Genomic DNA, 15,741 nt, shown 5'->3' on the forward strand with positions numbered 1-15,741 from the left:
TATTCCCCAGTCGCTAATTTGGTAATTATCCTTCGATACCGGATATCGCGCTAGCGAAAACGATATCGCGAAAAAACAGGTCAATCGTCTTTTTCCTGTCGAAGGAGTGAACCGTCGAACAATGTTGGGTCAGGTCGACTGATTGGCGATCAAATGGGTCTGAAGACCTCACTTTTAGAAATAAAGTTTAGAGAACAATAAAAAGTATATAGTAAGAAAAAAATGATAATTAGATTTGCACTTGATTTTTGTGCCTGCAAATGTAGATATTGATTAGAGATTACAGAGATTAATTATTTACAATCATAGGTAAAGAAAATTACAATAAAATAACTTGTTATTTCTGCCGATAAAATGTAGAGATTATTAAAAGACACACGTATTTTTCTTACGTTATATCTTATTAAATAAATGAAAAATATTAATCGAAAATTACATTTATGATAAGTAAGCATATATTCAATATTTTATATCAGAAATTTCACAAACTTTATGTGATATTTCTATCACATTAACTCGAACGAGCTTCTTGTAATGATAATAATTTATTGTATTTGCCTGACAGACGAGTTACAGTTCGGAGAAATAAACGTCTTCGTTATATATATATATATATATATATATATATATATATATATATATATATATATACATATATGCATATATACATACATACATACATACATACATACATACATACATACATACATACATACATACATACATACATACATACATACATACATACATACATACATACATACGATATCCAGCAAGTTAACTTGCCATTTGCAACTTGCAACTCGTACTATTAAACATTTTCAGAATCATCATTCTTCGCGATGTAACGTTAAAACTATTACGCGATGGTATATGCAAACTATTACATATAAATATATTCACCATTCTTGTTCATTCTTACATGGAATCATCAAAATTAAGTCATTATGATAGCAAACAAAAATTTATTAATTACCGCGCACTTGGCGTTCTTATGCCGAAGAGTATCTCTCTTTTTGATTTTACAATTTTTTATTTACATTGATAACTCTCACGACAATCAATTCGAAATCCGAATATTATGAGTAATTTGACCTTTGTCATTCAGTCGCGATCATTAACGAGCATTTTAAGCAAGTGTATTTTGTTTTCGCGTGCATAGAACTATTCTAAACAACGAAGATGATTTTCATGTGAATCCTTACGACATAAACGTGCTTCCGTAAAACAGCTATGACTATTCTGAACCTTGATCTTATCATCGCGCGTGTTTCATCGCGTTCATAATGATCGTCGTCGACATAAGTTTCAAGTTACGAGAGAACAATTAGACGCGCCGACTTTAGCGTCGAAAGGAACAAATTGACTTTGGAACGATTCCAATAGCGCGAGTCGTACATTCTAATCGGACAGATTGGGACAGAGTTTATACGCGATTTTTCTCACGTCTTCGCGCTCAAGTCCAAGGAAATTGTATAACAGCGTAAAATTTATGATCTCGCGACAGTTTTCCGGTCCGAAAATCCTTTTGATTGCAAAAATAAATTGTTAAAATAATGCACAGCTTTATCTCAGGACCAACAGAATAATAATCAACGAGTCGCATTATATTATCGTGGAAAAAGATTGATAATTGGGTCTTATAGAATATTTTATGCTACTTAAAAAGAATGCATTAAAATCCAGTTGATAGTATTTACATTAAATTGTGAAATTCTTTATTGTGAAATTGTGAAATTGATTATACTGTGATTATGTACGATGTAATCACGGTTGCATTGGTATAATATTTAGTCAGATGTTCAGTAAAAGAGATAATTGTTTGATAACGCCCGTATCGTCTTCTTCATTTTAAACATAAGAACAATTCTACACAATAGTTGCACATATTGCATTGAAAATTACGCCATACTGTTGCAAATACAATAGAATATTCTTATAACAAATTTTTGTTTAATTCGAGTTCTTAATTTTTTTATAAAATAAGATTTTTGAAATTGTTTTTGTAGGTTTTTTCGCAAATATACATTTCATATATTAAAATCGTCTTTAAAATATTATAAAATAACAAATTAATTATGAAAACTTTTTGAAGAAACTTTTTTTATTTTTTATTACTAGAAGAATTATAATATAGAATTATAATATTGTTATAAAATTATTAGTTTGATGCTAACATTACTGTTTATCAAATAATTGAGTAAAAATATTGCTTCAGGATGTTTGTAATTAAATTGCTTTAAATGCTTTAAATTGGGGAAACATTTGTACATATTTGATACTTATAACATGATGTAAGTATGAAACAGGTCATATAATGAACTGAAAAGTAATTAAATTGCGTAGAAAATCTCAAATATTGGCGAAATAAACGCATTCTAATTAAATTATATTCCCACTTGTGACGGTTTTTGATTGTCAAACAAGAAACTAATAGATTAGAAACACTTGTCAAAATCTTGATTAGCAAACAGTTGTGAGCTTACACGTCTAATTCATTTGTGACTAATATTTAATAGTTGGCATGCGAAAATTGGCACGATGCAAATACAAGATGAGTTCTTGCTAGCAATACGTAGAGTGTAAAATGGTGCAAGTCGGTGATATCGTGTTCTATTTTTCTCAAATGATCCCTAGCCTTTTAATTACTAGAAGTACGATAAATTAAACATGATATTAATATTGAAATGTACAGAATTTTATTATAAATTATTCGTTACAGAATGACACATTATTCGATACATAATTATAAATATATTTGTATATATTACAAAATTATATATATATATACATATTTAAATAATAAATAATTCTAGCAGCTAGAATATTGCAGTTTATTTCATCCGCTGCAGATTTTGCCTTGGACTGTTTAATATCAGATCCAAGAATCAATGAATAGTAAATGTATGCATTTAGTTACGTATACTATTAAACAAAAATTAACTTGCGTTTTTTTAAATTAACTTTTATTTTTAAGAATCCCGGATTCGCGTCGTAAAATTTTCATAATGTATACGAAACGCAAATGCGGGATAAAACGTACGTTTTGCGACAATACGTTCACACACAATTATAGTTAATAATTACCATCTTTTATATTCAATGATGTATTGATACCATATCGCGTTCAGGATGGGCAAAAAAGAAAACGATGATTATCTTTGACAATCGCACGGAGTACAATACGTATACGTATACAACAAATATATTTATCCATCTTACATCTCATGAAAAGTACACCGTGCGCCCATAGTGTGTCGTCTTACATAGGTGAATAGAGATTTCCTTGGATTACGTCTTCGATTAGATCGCACATTGATGTACAGTTCGTCTTATCATTGAATTGATGCAAAATAGGACAAAATACGAAATGCTGGATAAAATAAAAATTTTTTAAAACAGTAAAACATCGTAAATTATCGTGGCTTGTCGAATGACGTGTAGAAAACGTGTAATTGTTATCACAATACTTCGATACGTTTGTAATTCGATACATCGATATTAAGAGACACAATATCGTATTTTGCGCAAATTTCCATGTAGCGGCGTAACAAATCTTGTATCTACATATACGCAGCCTATCTAGTTAAAGTATATCCATGCTCTAATCGCCATGACAGTTTTTTTACGTGTTTTTCGAAAGACGGAGCACGAAAATGCTTCGCGATTAATTGCGTATTTTATCGGTTAAAAGTGCGGAACGAGTGAGAATTTTTGTCGGGAGTGTCATTTAAAGTGACGGGCGATTACCGGAATGTCTTGTTTACCGCGGGTGTTCGCGATTAACGGCGTTTCGTCGATTGACTGCCGGCCGGGTCGTGGACTGAAACAGGCTACAATCTCGGTGAGTACAGATTTCGGTGTCAACCATGTCAAAATGCCTATTCTTGCTCAAAAAGATTGATGCGTTATATACTTTTCATTAAATGTGTTTTGGAATTTCAACTCGTTGCGAATGAATCAGATAAAACATAGTTGTGTTGTTTACATATCTGCGTATACGTATCTAACCTCTACGTGACCGCCAAGTAGCCGCCATTCGTCTCGCTTGCTTTGAGTGTACATATGTATAGTACAGCTATAGAAATTATGTAGTGGACATGTTACGGCACAAAGAGTGTTTTATTTCGCGTTTGCGTTTCGTTTGCGTGGCGTAGTATTGAAAATGGTAGGAATCTGTGATTTTCAAGAGAGTAAAGCGCTTGGTTGACTTATTCGGTAATGCGCGTAATTAAGCGTGGATTTCTATTATTCATCGCGTTCTTCGGTAGATTTCATGCGTGACAATTTAAGGTGAAATCTGCAACATGTAGATTACAAACTGCGATATTCTAGCTAGTGAGTACAATTTTATTTAATATGTATTAAATATGTATTAAATATTGTCATAACATACAATTACTATTATGCAGTATATACAGTTACTTTGCATTAACATGTTTTGCAAGATTTTCGATAAAAAATACATGCATTATATTTATTAGCGAATCAGGTAATCAAGCTATATTTTATATATTTTCAATTTTTCTGTATGATGTTTGAAACAGATTAACAAAATAAAATTCTATTTGTATATTTTTTGGCCGAATTTTATTCAGCAGGTTTCAGGAAAATATCAAATTGTGTGTTTTAGAATAGTATTAAAATTTTGTATATACATAGAGATTCATGCGAATACATGTGTTGAAAATACAATAGATAATAATTTTATATTTCTCACAGCTTTGACGGAAGATATCCGCATCTATAAATAAATCTTCGAAAATATGTAATATGTATTTTCATCTAAATTATTTAAATTATTTTATCTAAATTATTTTTTTAACGTTATTTTTTTTCATAAATGTAAAAATCTAAATTGCTCTTTATTATACAATAATCTTAATCTTAATTTAACAATAATCTCAAATAACTCAATTTATTTGAAAAGAAATTGTAACAAAAATAAAATTTCCTATGAAGTAGTTGGAAAATAATTTCGTTTCTCATATACAATTTGATATCAATTATTTCGTTTTTTATAGGAATATACGTATAAATGTTTTTATTATTTTTTTATTCGACATTTTAATAGTAAATTGAATAAATCATACATGAACATACAAAATTAATTTTTTAATAACATTTACTAGAAAGTGAGGGCATTCGAAGAGGGGAATTTAACAATGGCAAATCGTAACAATTAGAAAAATACATAATATCGAATCCATTACTGATAAAATTTAATGTATCTGTTTATTTTATGTTTCAGAAAAAAACGAGGCGTCCATTTATCATTGCATCGAACGAAAAGAGAGATAGCGAACTGAGAAAAATATTCCTCGATTTGAGTGGAACTTTGCGACCTATATTTTCTCACGTGTATTCGTTCGTGCATCCGTTCTTTCAAGAAATTCGACATCGAAAAACTGTCGTGTTGCTCCTTTAATGTATCCACGGAATTCAGCGTGCAAGGTAACACGTCGCACGACGACAAATTTAAAGTTCTGATCTCGGAAGACCGATCGACTCTATCAGAGCCATCTTGAGAGCTTTCTCGACCGAGAACGGAAGACCCCTCTCGAGAAGACTATCGCGATCCAGCCAGACGATTGCGCGGACGTTCGCCGGTGTCCAGAAATCCGCGAGCCGCGCTTCTCGATCAAACTCTGTCGTCGCATTTATTGTTAGATCGATCGACTCTGCGGGAGGGAAACGTCACGAAGAGTCGTGCATCTCGTCGTCCTCGTAGACGTTAAGATTGACTCTCGATAGGCAGCCGCAGTCAAGATCTAATCGCAGCCGCTGGATCATCTACCTTTGCAATCTGAAAGGATTCCGTTCAGTATCTGCGTTCTCTCCCGACGAGAGACTTCGCGATCGCTCATTCACCGCGTTGAGATTGTATCGGCGTGAGTTTTCGTAAATTATCCGCGAACCGTTCGCGTGGGATGTTAACATCGGCGTCAAGTGCGCGTTCGTGCCGGATAGTAGCTCCGTTCTGATCGTCGATGAACGTGATTCGGTGCCGGGAAAGTGAGGCTCTAATTAACTCGTGTGTGGCGGCCACGTCGTCTACGTGCCACATTGCCTAGGCGGTGGATCGCCCAGTTAGGAGACCAAACCGGAGAGGCGGCCAGCTGTTAATCGGCAGCCACCGCGGTGGACATGATTATTTCAAAGGATCTGTTCCTCCTTGGCGACCAGGATTATCTGCGCCTTCCCGTCAACGAGAAGCGCCAGCAACGGGCAATGGGCCGGCCGATCATCAATGCTCCCAGGTAAGTCCATTTCACATATAAAAATGGAAATAAAAGAGCTCTGGCGATTTTCCTCGCGTAAAAATTTTATAAGTTTCCATGAGTTAAATTTTTTGCGAGAATGTCTAAATTTTATTGAAACACAGTATGATTCAAATTAATTCTGATTAAAATATGAAAACTATTTATCAACTTTCGATTTTTTTTATAATTAATCGCCAGAACTCTTTTCGAAATATGTTAGAAATTCTTAAACTTTGAAAAAAAGTTAGACTCTATCAGTTAAGATATTGTACCCTTTCACAGAAGTCCTTGCAAAACTTTATAGACTGTCTCGAGCACATCGCGCAAATTACTTTTATAAGAACTGAAACTACTAAATTAAACAGCTCATTACCTAAAGGTCTAACTAAACTTAGAAATTAAACAACTTGTTAATAAAAACTTGGATGAAATTTTTACAAAAAAGTTTGAGAAACTTATACAGACTATCACGATCGTCAGTTATCTAAATTTTATTTCTAATATATGCCTTCCTTGCGATATCCTACGATATAAACTGGTATCTTCCCGGCAATTAAAAGTATTGATGCGGTAGCAAAAGCAGGTTAATCGCTCAGAGAGCATATAGGATAATATAGAATATACAATAGTTTTCAATGCATAGTTATTGATTCGCGGAATAATCATCCGTTGGTTTTCTATCAAGCGGTTTCTTTCGCCACGCGAATGGCATTCGCGCAAAAGAGAATCGGTAAATAAAAGCGTTCAACTGCGCGAGCGAGCACGATGCGTTAAAAATGCCGGTGTTTACACGGTGTGTCGAGATCAGAAGATTTATGCCGGAACTAATCGATTCGCCGTGCTATTATGAGCTTTATGATTTTTACCAGAAAAGTGTGCTGATCACGCTGCATTCGTCGTATCGTCCGTATCGTCCGTATCGTCCGTATCATTCCTTCCTGTCTTTGATATGTTACTCTTCGATGTTATTACTCGTGTATTACTGATAACAGTAAAAGACTGGCGAATCTCTTATCGCCGCTACGGAGATCAATGATACGCGCGTTCATGCGTATATAAACAATGCGCCGTGCGATTTTTATCGCCGTTCAAAATCTGACCCTCGATCAACGACTCTTCCGCAAGATTCGCGGAGGATAACACGCGCGTTATCAAAAATATTGTCCGCTCCACTGAGCATTTTTATATCAGCGCAAAACACGTGCGAGATTGCTGTCGCGAATATATTGCATTTGCATTTCGGATATGTACACGGAGAAAATTTTATATCAAAAATTACTACGGCAGTACCCGTGAATCATAAAAGAAATTATAAGCTTAAGTACTATGACCATTGTATGAAAAACATAGTAAAAATGTTTATAATTCTTTCATGGTCCGCGACTACTGCGTACATAGTTTTTGATATAAAATTTTCTCCGTGTAGTCGCGCGGCAATGCAAAACGATAGAGTGTTTAAAGCTTTAACTTTGGCGAATTATTCACAAATATAAAATAAAATATTTGGAAGCTATAATAATTGCCATAATGGTATATAATTATTAATGCGTATTTTAAGAAAATTCAATTATTATATAATTTTACTTAATTATTTACAATATGCATGGACACGATTGCACTGGTGAGGAAATTGCTAATTCATTTTGCCTCTCGACAGCGTGAAATTTAAATGACATCGCGAAAATGCGGATTTCGAGACAGGTTTCCTTTTTTATACGCGGAGAAAGAGAGAGAGAGAGAGAAGAGTACGCGAGGATTCACCGTGCTGTTCGTTTCGTGTCGACGGAAATTATGTCGCGGAGCGAAAATAGGGAGACCATTCCTTGCGCGACGCAGCGCGAAACGACGGTACGCGCCGCGCTCTTATTTACTTGTAACCTAGAAACGCTCGATCGAAAGAAAAATCGGTAGTTTCTCCCGCGAAGAAAAATCGAGTCTTCCGCCTGGAGATGAAACCGTTCCAGTTTTCCATGCGTGACCCACTGCTAGGGACTCTCATGCGCCTCTCTCTCTATATAATCTCAATCTCACTCACCTGTCTCTCGAACCGGCAGATCCCTTCTCTCCTCCTATCCGTATGAGGGGCGTTTTCTTATTCCGCTCGTGCCGATTTTCTAATCTCGACCAATTAACATTGGTTTCTCGAATGTGTTTCTTACATGCCGTAATTCCTTCTAGGTCGAACGATCCTTCGTGTTCGATAAACATTAGAGAACTTCCTCGTTCACGATACGAATCACACATAAATATCGCAGGTGTATTTGTGTTATATTATGATATAAATCAAGTCAATCGATAAATAATTGGATTTGTTTTGCTATTTTTGTCATGTTTTCGTGCATCGATTTTTTCACAAATATAAAATCCGCGCTTTTAGAAGCTAAAGATGTAATATCGAAGTGTGTGTGTGTGTGTATAATATATCTATTCGCGAAATAGGCTACTATAAGAGAGTGAAATAAAATGGCACTAAAAAATAAAGATGAAGAATACACAGTGGTTTGAAGTAGTTAATCTTTAAATAGTGTTTATACAGGAGAACTCAAATAAGGAAATAATTTAAGATTTTTAGAAGAATACGTAAAGACATTTTATTTTTGATACTTACGTCAGTTGCTTATTTTTCTTCCTGAAATAATCGAACTCTCTCAATGTTTTGTGATTCGCGTGCGCGAAGAGAGAGAGAGAGAGAGAAATTCGCATAGCTATTTCGAAACCTATGGCGTTTCGCCGCAGCAAACGTAGTATTCCCATAAAAGTGTTTCAATAAGTGGATTTCTCTCAATGTTACTCTTTCCGCAGTGATGCATTCAAAACACGCTCTCCTTTCTTCATACCATCATAAAGATAATCGTTAATATTCTGCAATTCCTTTCAAGAGTTTGTTTATTAGCGTAGCATATACGTATATTTGATACTATTTTTTATAACTTTAATATAACTAAATTATTTTATATCATGCACAAATTAAAGTTTTCATTTCCTTGGAATACGGCTGCAAATGCGCAGGCAACGTCGACGTAAGTCGGCTATCGGGAAACGCATTTTCTTGGTACGCTGAATAGAGAAGGCGGGCTCGCTCCTGCGTAAAGAACAATGAGAGTATTTTGCCTAAGTGCAGAAGTGGAACGAAAGAAAAAAGAAAAAAGGAAAACAGCCGACGGTATCTCACCGTCGTTGCGCGTGGCGGTGAGATGAAATCGAGGACGGTGCACGTCGTGCCATTAAGCAGATTGAATATTACCCTATATTCGGTAGATGCAATCAATAGTCTAGAAAAATGCGCTATTCGCCTTCGCAGCTACGTGTCCTTGAATAACCTATCAGCTTCGCGCGCAATTTGCCACGGAATGATGACGCATATACGTGCTCTGTTGTCGTGTTGCGTCGTCAAGAATCTCGCGCGATTGTCATCCTCGTAATAATGCAATCATGTCGCGTTTTCGTTGATTGATCTGAAAAATAGTCCAGCAAAGAAACTTGTGTAATTTTCTTTTCCATTGTATTCGCGCGTTTACATTTTATTGCAAACCATTTTTCTTTCAATTTTATTCATATTTTTATTATTTTATGATTTTGCATAAAGCAAAATTCAGCTGTCATTTCTAATATTATGTCAAAGTGATATTTATACAAATTTAATTTGCAATGTTAAATCGCGAATTCTCGATCTACTAATCTGGAATTTCTCTGTGATAATTATGCAAAATATTCTAATCATTATTTGCAACATTTACGTTTTTAATGAGGAACGATTTCAGAATGATTTTTTCAGATCATAAAGACATCAAATATAAAGTATCAAAATTCAATATCGGTGTATCAAAATATATGTTTATTTTTGGACACGAATATTGTTTGCGATTTAGTAAACTTTCACTCGATTTGTTAACTTTCATCGAAGCTAAAATGCCAAAAAATATGATATCGGCATATATGAGAGTACAGATGTTAGAAACATTTCGTGTCTCGTGAACATGTCCCTGGCTCCTCGGCGATTCCGTCGCCCACGACATAGGCCTTAAGCGCGCGAGTATCACGCTCATTCGGCACGAAGTGTATCGCCGCCGCGTCGCACGAACACGAAGGACGAATCTGCGAGGCAGCGGGCGAGGCACACGCATGAACTACGAGGAATGCGAATGGCTTGATCAAGCCCGTTTAAAACGAAGCGCTCCCCTCGTCGCGAGCCGACGTCGCTGACCTGCCTCACGCGAGTCGCTCTACTGTGCGTCTCGTTCTGGGTATACTCGTTCTTCCGTAGAAAGGCAGCAGGCGAGTGCGAGGCGTTCCCTTCTTAAATCGGTCGCGCTTAGAGAGACAGAGAGACAGCGAGATGGTATCAAAGCTGACTTTTGGACTGTGATTAAAGCGGTGATCGGGGTGCGTTGGATGATTAGAGGATGCGATAGGTCGCAATCGTATTACGCATTTATCTCCATCCAAACAAACGACTTTAATTAAAGGATTTGATGCGACAATGATGTTAATTAATTCTCACAATTCTCGGAAAAATTAATGTAATTTTAATTTTCTCGGCCTTGAAATTAATCTTGCAGCCTTAAGATTTTTAGAAAAGCATTAAATTATGCTCGTTTCTAAATTATTGACTATATGAAGAAACACTCTGTGTTGTTTTGTAGCTGATTATTGCAAGAACTAAATGACATTCCCTGGTAATCATAAAGTCGCTGCGCATAAAAAGTTTATTACTCGTAAGGAAACAAACATACTGCTTGCTTTAAATTTCTGTACAGTTTTTCTTATCTTAAGCACCGAAAGCACGGTTGTGGAAAGAATGAAACTTAATATCTAGCGCTCACTGTTCGCAACTGCAACCAAACATATACCGCAGCAGCCAACGCGTTAAGAAAATTGGAGTGCTGTCTAATCTCAGCAGCCGGCGACCCTCGATTCTCAATCGAGTTCAAGTTTCCCGAGTCCAAGTTTCTTCATATTTTACATATACACGACCAACGCGACGACGATAATGAAAACATAATCGTGTTTCCAATGCAAATTCTTTGCACGGAGAATCGTTCTCGTGAGTTTTTTCTCTTTTTGCAATCGTACTTTTTTGCAGAAGCGTTTTTTCTCTGTTTAAGATGAGAAAGCTATGTTACAGAAATTCTCGCGCTATCGATATGTTTATCTTTCCGAAAATTGTTATGCGCAGCGATTTTGCCATTATCCACAAATATTATTATAAGTTCTTGTAATACCATACTATCGAATGTGTGAATGTGTATATGTGTGAAGCTGGCTATTATTTTTCCTGGTGATACGAAATTTACATTGAATTGTCTCATCAGTTCTGCTTTATATTGATAAATTAATATTATATTAATTGCATCTAAAAATATATTTAATACCTAAAAATAACAACATAATTTCTTTTTAACGATTTTGACTTGATTATGTTAATGGCAGTGCGCAGGATTTTTAAATGCATAAACAGATTAATGCACTGTATTTAACGTGCACTCACTAGCAACATAATATTTATTTTGCTCGAAAATTAATACAATTTGTGTAAATTAATATAATTTATTCCATGATTTATGGAATATAACAAAGCACATAAAAATTAACATACGTGGAAAATCTCGGTTCCATTACGTTTACATTACATACCGTGTGGCTGTAGCTTGAGATATTCATATATTTCTCAACAATGTTGAATGTAAATTATACAGTATCTGTTATCAAGAGCTATCTGCGATGAGCGCGATAGGGAGAGTAGCCGTTTTGACCTTGCCTGCGGAGCGCACGAATGTCTGAGGTCGACTGTGAGAGGAATGCAAATGTGCCTCGGTTTAAGACAAGCCACGACCCCGCGGAGCACGAACGAAGCGGGGTCGAGCCGGAGGTTATCTTCTGCCCGACGTACTTCTTATTCGGCGCGCGCGCGCGCGCACGCGGAGACGCTCGAGCGTGCGGTCATAGCACGAATTTATGGTTAATAACTTGTCCAGCTGAGACACGCGCGTCGGTGTATACCTATGTATACTTACATGATGCTGTTCACGAAATTGCACAGCAATGTGAGAAATTCCAGCGAAACTCATCGTATCGCACGGTATTTGGGTGCGTATATCATCTTGACACACGCAGCGGAATAGTTGTTTCTTTTTTTCTAAACGTAGGAAGAAAAGGATGGATCGTAGACAGTTTTGATGACGAATCGCATGATGAGTTGTAATCAATCTGAAGTTTCGGGAAGAGAGAATCAGTTGAGTCTTTTTCGCAACATTTAGGATTATATCATTTTCGGCGTGTAGATTAGGAAAAGAGGCAAATTGTAATTAGAAGATATAAAAGAATAAAATGCGCAATTGTATATAACAAGTTTTCCGACTGGCGCATATTACGAGTTTAATTGCGAGGGTTGAGAGAAAACATCTGTTTACATTATTCTGTTTCAAAATATCACGAATACTTCGCATATATTGTCGCCGGTCTTAATTGGAAACACGCTCTTGTTAGCGAGGTCGCAATTTTCGTTCTGTAAAACTCAGGAGCGTCTTTGCCGCGAGAAGGAATTTAAATCGATCCTTTTGCTTCGACGAGGAACACGAGATGCCGGGGATAAGCTAGCGAGCGTAACGCTGACCTACCTCACGTGAGACACGGCTCCCCGAGATGCGCGCGCGCGCGCGCGCTTATTATCTATCGCGTTGTTATACGAGCGACGTGTCCTCTCCCATTTCGAGTCCGTAAGGAGCGCGCGTACAAGGAAGAGAGAGACAGAGAGAGAAAAAGAGGGACAGAGAGCCAAGGACGTTCCGTGTGGGCCGAACGACGAGGCCGGAAGTCACGTTCCCGACTGTTAAACGCGAGTGTACCGCCCGAATTGAAAGGAGCACCGCTGCTAGGTACTTTAGATTTAGTGGGCAATTTTACGGGGTGCATTCATTACCGACCATGTACTGCGATTATGGTTACGGCAAGGGACACACTCAAAGCCGACACTAGAGAAATAACAAAGGCAGCTTGCGTTTCTTTAGAAAATTTACAGTTGCGGCACACAAGTCGCTCGCTAATTTTCTAGCAATGGTGAAATTATAATTAACATATCTTGAGACCTCGTAAAATTTGTGAAATTGGAACAATCGATATATAATTCTGTCGTTTGCAAATGAACTGTGTATAATGTCTGCCATTAAGAAACATTTATCTTACCGTCTCTGAGTTATAGAATAATTCGTTTTACGAAGCTTATTATCCTAAATAATTTATTTTTATTTTCCAAACTATTATTCGTGTTGAAAAGTAAAACATCACGCTCAATTAATGCTAGCAAGTTCAGTTTTCTCATATAAGCTACATAACATGAATTTTTTTGGGAAGTCACTATTTTAAATTTGTAATTTTTTGCGCATATTTTATGCGATAATGTCTGTGTTATATTTTTATAACATAAAAATGGGCATAGTCCGATTAAACGAAGCAGTGTGAGAAATATAGGGAAGAGACGAGATAATGGGTTGTCACTCATTTGTTTGTTTATCTTTTGCGCGCCGACACCGTAAACAAATATGCGTATATCGTGTATAAAGTGTCGCCGTTATTTCTTTCGGTAAATTTTTGACCTTCTTTTTGTGCGAAATTTAGTGCACGTTGATCTTTTCCCGCAAATATAATTTTTCATTAAACTGCAGATTTAAAAACTAGATAAAAAAAGCAAAGTTTACTTAAAACTATTGAATAAGATTTTATTACTGCGCCACTTAAACTTGGAAGTTTAGCATCTCGATTTTCATTCGCTAATGATTCGTAACAAAGGATTGTCGTTTTCACATTTTTGTTGAGAAAAGATCGATTCTGAATTAATTGAAGATTCTTTAGGTGAAAGAAATGGCAAGAGATAACTCTCTGCGACACTCTATATTATACGTTGCAGTGGCTCCTTTGTTATCGCTCTTGTTGCCGTCCCAGTTTCTTCGCTCCGATACACGCAACGCGTTTCAATACGAAGTGCACAATGCTATTTGCTTTGAGTCGCTTCTTACTGAAACAATGGTACGATTTGTGCCTTCGCGTCGTTGTGTTAAACCGATTAAGCCGACTTTGAGGCTTTTGGAGAGGAGGCGGTTTGTATTACTTTGATGCGTTGCACGTTCGGTCCAATTTGTAAATTTAATTTCTTGCGGTTTCGAATTGCTCGATTCAAATCATCGATTTGAATTTATATTTCGTAATAACGTCGGATTTGTTACACACAATACAAAAATGATCTTTACAATTTATTTCAATATGCGTAGTGTTCCACATACATAATGGAAATTTTTTTTTTCATGTTGCATAATTATCATACGTGCATTGGCAATTATATAAAAAAAAAAATAAATGTATACATTACAGGATGGAATAAAACAACAGTAATGCAATTAAAATCTCATCAAAAGCTAAAGAGCTGCTTGCAAAAGTTTCCTGTTATTTCTGGATACACTTTTATTGATGCCGTTTATCTTTACAATTTGACTACGTCATGCTGTTGTGATTCGTATTAAGAACGAAGAACATCGCCATTGTAGACATAATAAAAAAACTCGAGGTAGCATTCCTCTTAAGTCAACTTAGGTCATATTATACGACTATACGTACATAGATCCTATATTCTGCGGAATGTATTATAAAGCGTTAATTTGTCAACGAATTAATTAAGTCTCTCGCAACGTCTCGGAGTCGATATTTATATCGACGCTCCGACTTCAATGATAATCGCTGATAATAAACGCTCGTTTGCTTAGTCACCGTTTCGCGCATTGTCTTATTTCTCTATTCAAGCGTGGACTTAAAAATTTTATTTAGTACGTGTTTAAAATTTGCATTAATTCAACAATGACGTTTTCTATTATTATATAAATCTATTTTCTATAAATTTGCATTTTTCTACTTGTCAAAGCAATTTTTAAGTTATACGAGAATATAACAAAAAAAGAAAAAAAAAAAAAAAAAAAAAAACGGAGATATGAAAAATCAATGTTTTTTTTCCGATTAACTCATCCATAGTTCTCTCTCGCTCTCTTTCTCTGTCTGTAACGGTGTCGTCAAGATCACAGTTCTTTCGGAGGAAAGAAGACAGTTGGTTCACCCTCCGCGGTATCTGCTCTTCCACGCCGGAGACCGCTTCGCGCCTGTACAGAAATAGCCTTAGAGCCCGACGACGACGCACGCTGAGACGCATATTATGCAGCGGTATCGTCGACGTGCCGCTCCCGAGAACGCGATTATTTTCTCGCGATCGTTGATAGCCGTGCGCAACCTCGTCTTCTGCGCCTGCGACAAAAGATCAAACACTTTGTCGTGGATATTACCAGGAAACAAGGTGTGCTCCGGCATCTTATTAAACTATAATATTACACTTGAATTCGGATAATCCAGCTGATTGATTTGTCGTGCGATTTGAAGCAATTGGCGGCATTATAACTTTTATATGAATCGATATCTCGGAAACAACAGAACGCGTCTACAA

At 36.2% G+C, this 15,741-nt stretch overlaps 1 protein-coding gene across 3 annotated transcripts in view; it reads left to right on the plus strand.

The window, feature by feature from the left end:
• The window catches only part of E23 (Early gene at 23), a 122,628-nt gene that overhangs the window by 3,345 nt on the left and 103,542 nt on the right, over nt 1-15,741 (plus strand). The window contains exons 1-2 of one of the 3 annotated variants that reach the window (XM_012369938.2): nt 3,436-3,844; nt 5,252-6,260. In XM_012369938.2, the coding sequence (XP_012225361.1) occupies nt 6,148-6,260 (113 nt within the window). In that variant the 5' untranslated portion in view covers nt 3,436-3,844; nt 5,252-6,147. Of the gene's footprint in view, nt 1-3,435; nt 3,845-4,097; nt 4,339-5,251; nt 6,261-15,741 lie in introns of those variants that run through there. The other 2 variants (XM_067349387.1, XM_012369937.2) reach the window with 2 other exon arrangements.

This window comes from Linepithema humile, chromosome 2, assembly GCF_040581485.1.
Source record: "Linepithema humile isolate Giens D197 chromosome 2, Lhum_UNIL_v1.0, whole genome shotgun sequence".
In the NCBI taxonomy this organism is placed as follows: domain Eukaryota; kingdom Metazoa; phylum Arthropoda; class Insecta; order Hymenoptera; family Formicidae; genus Linepithema; species Linepithema humile.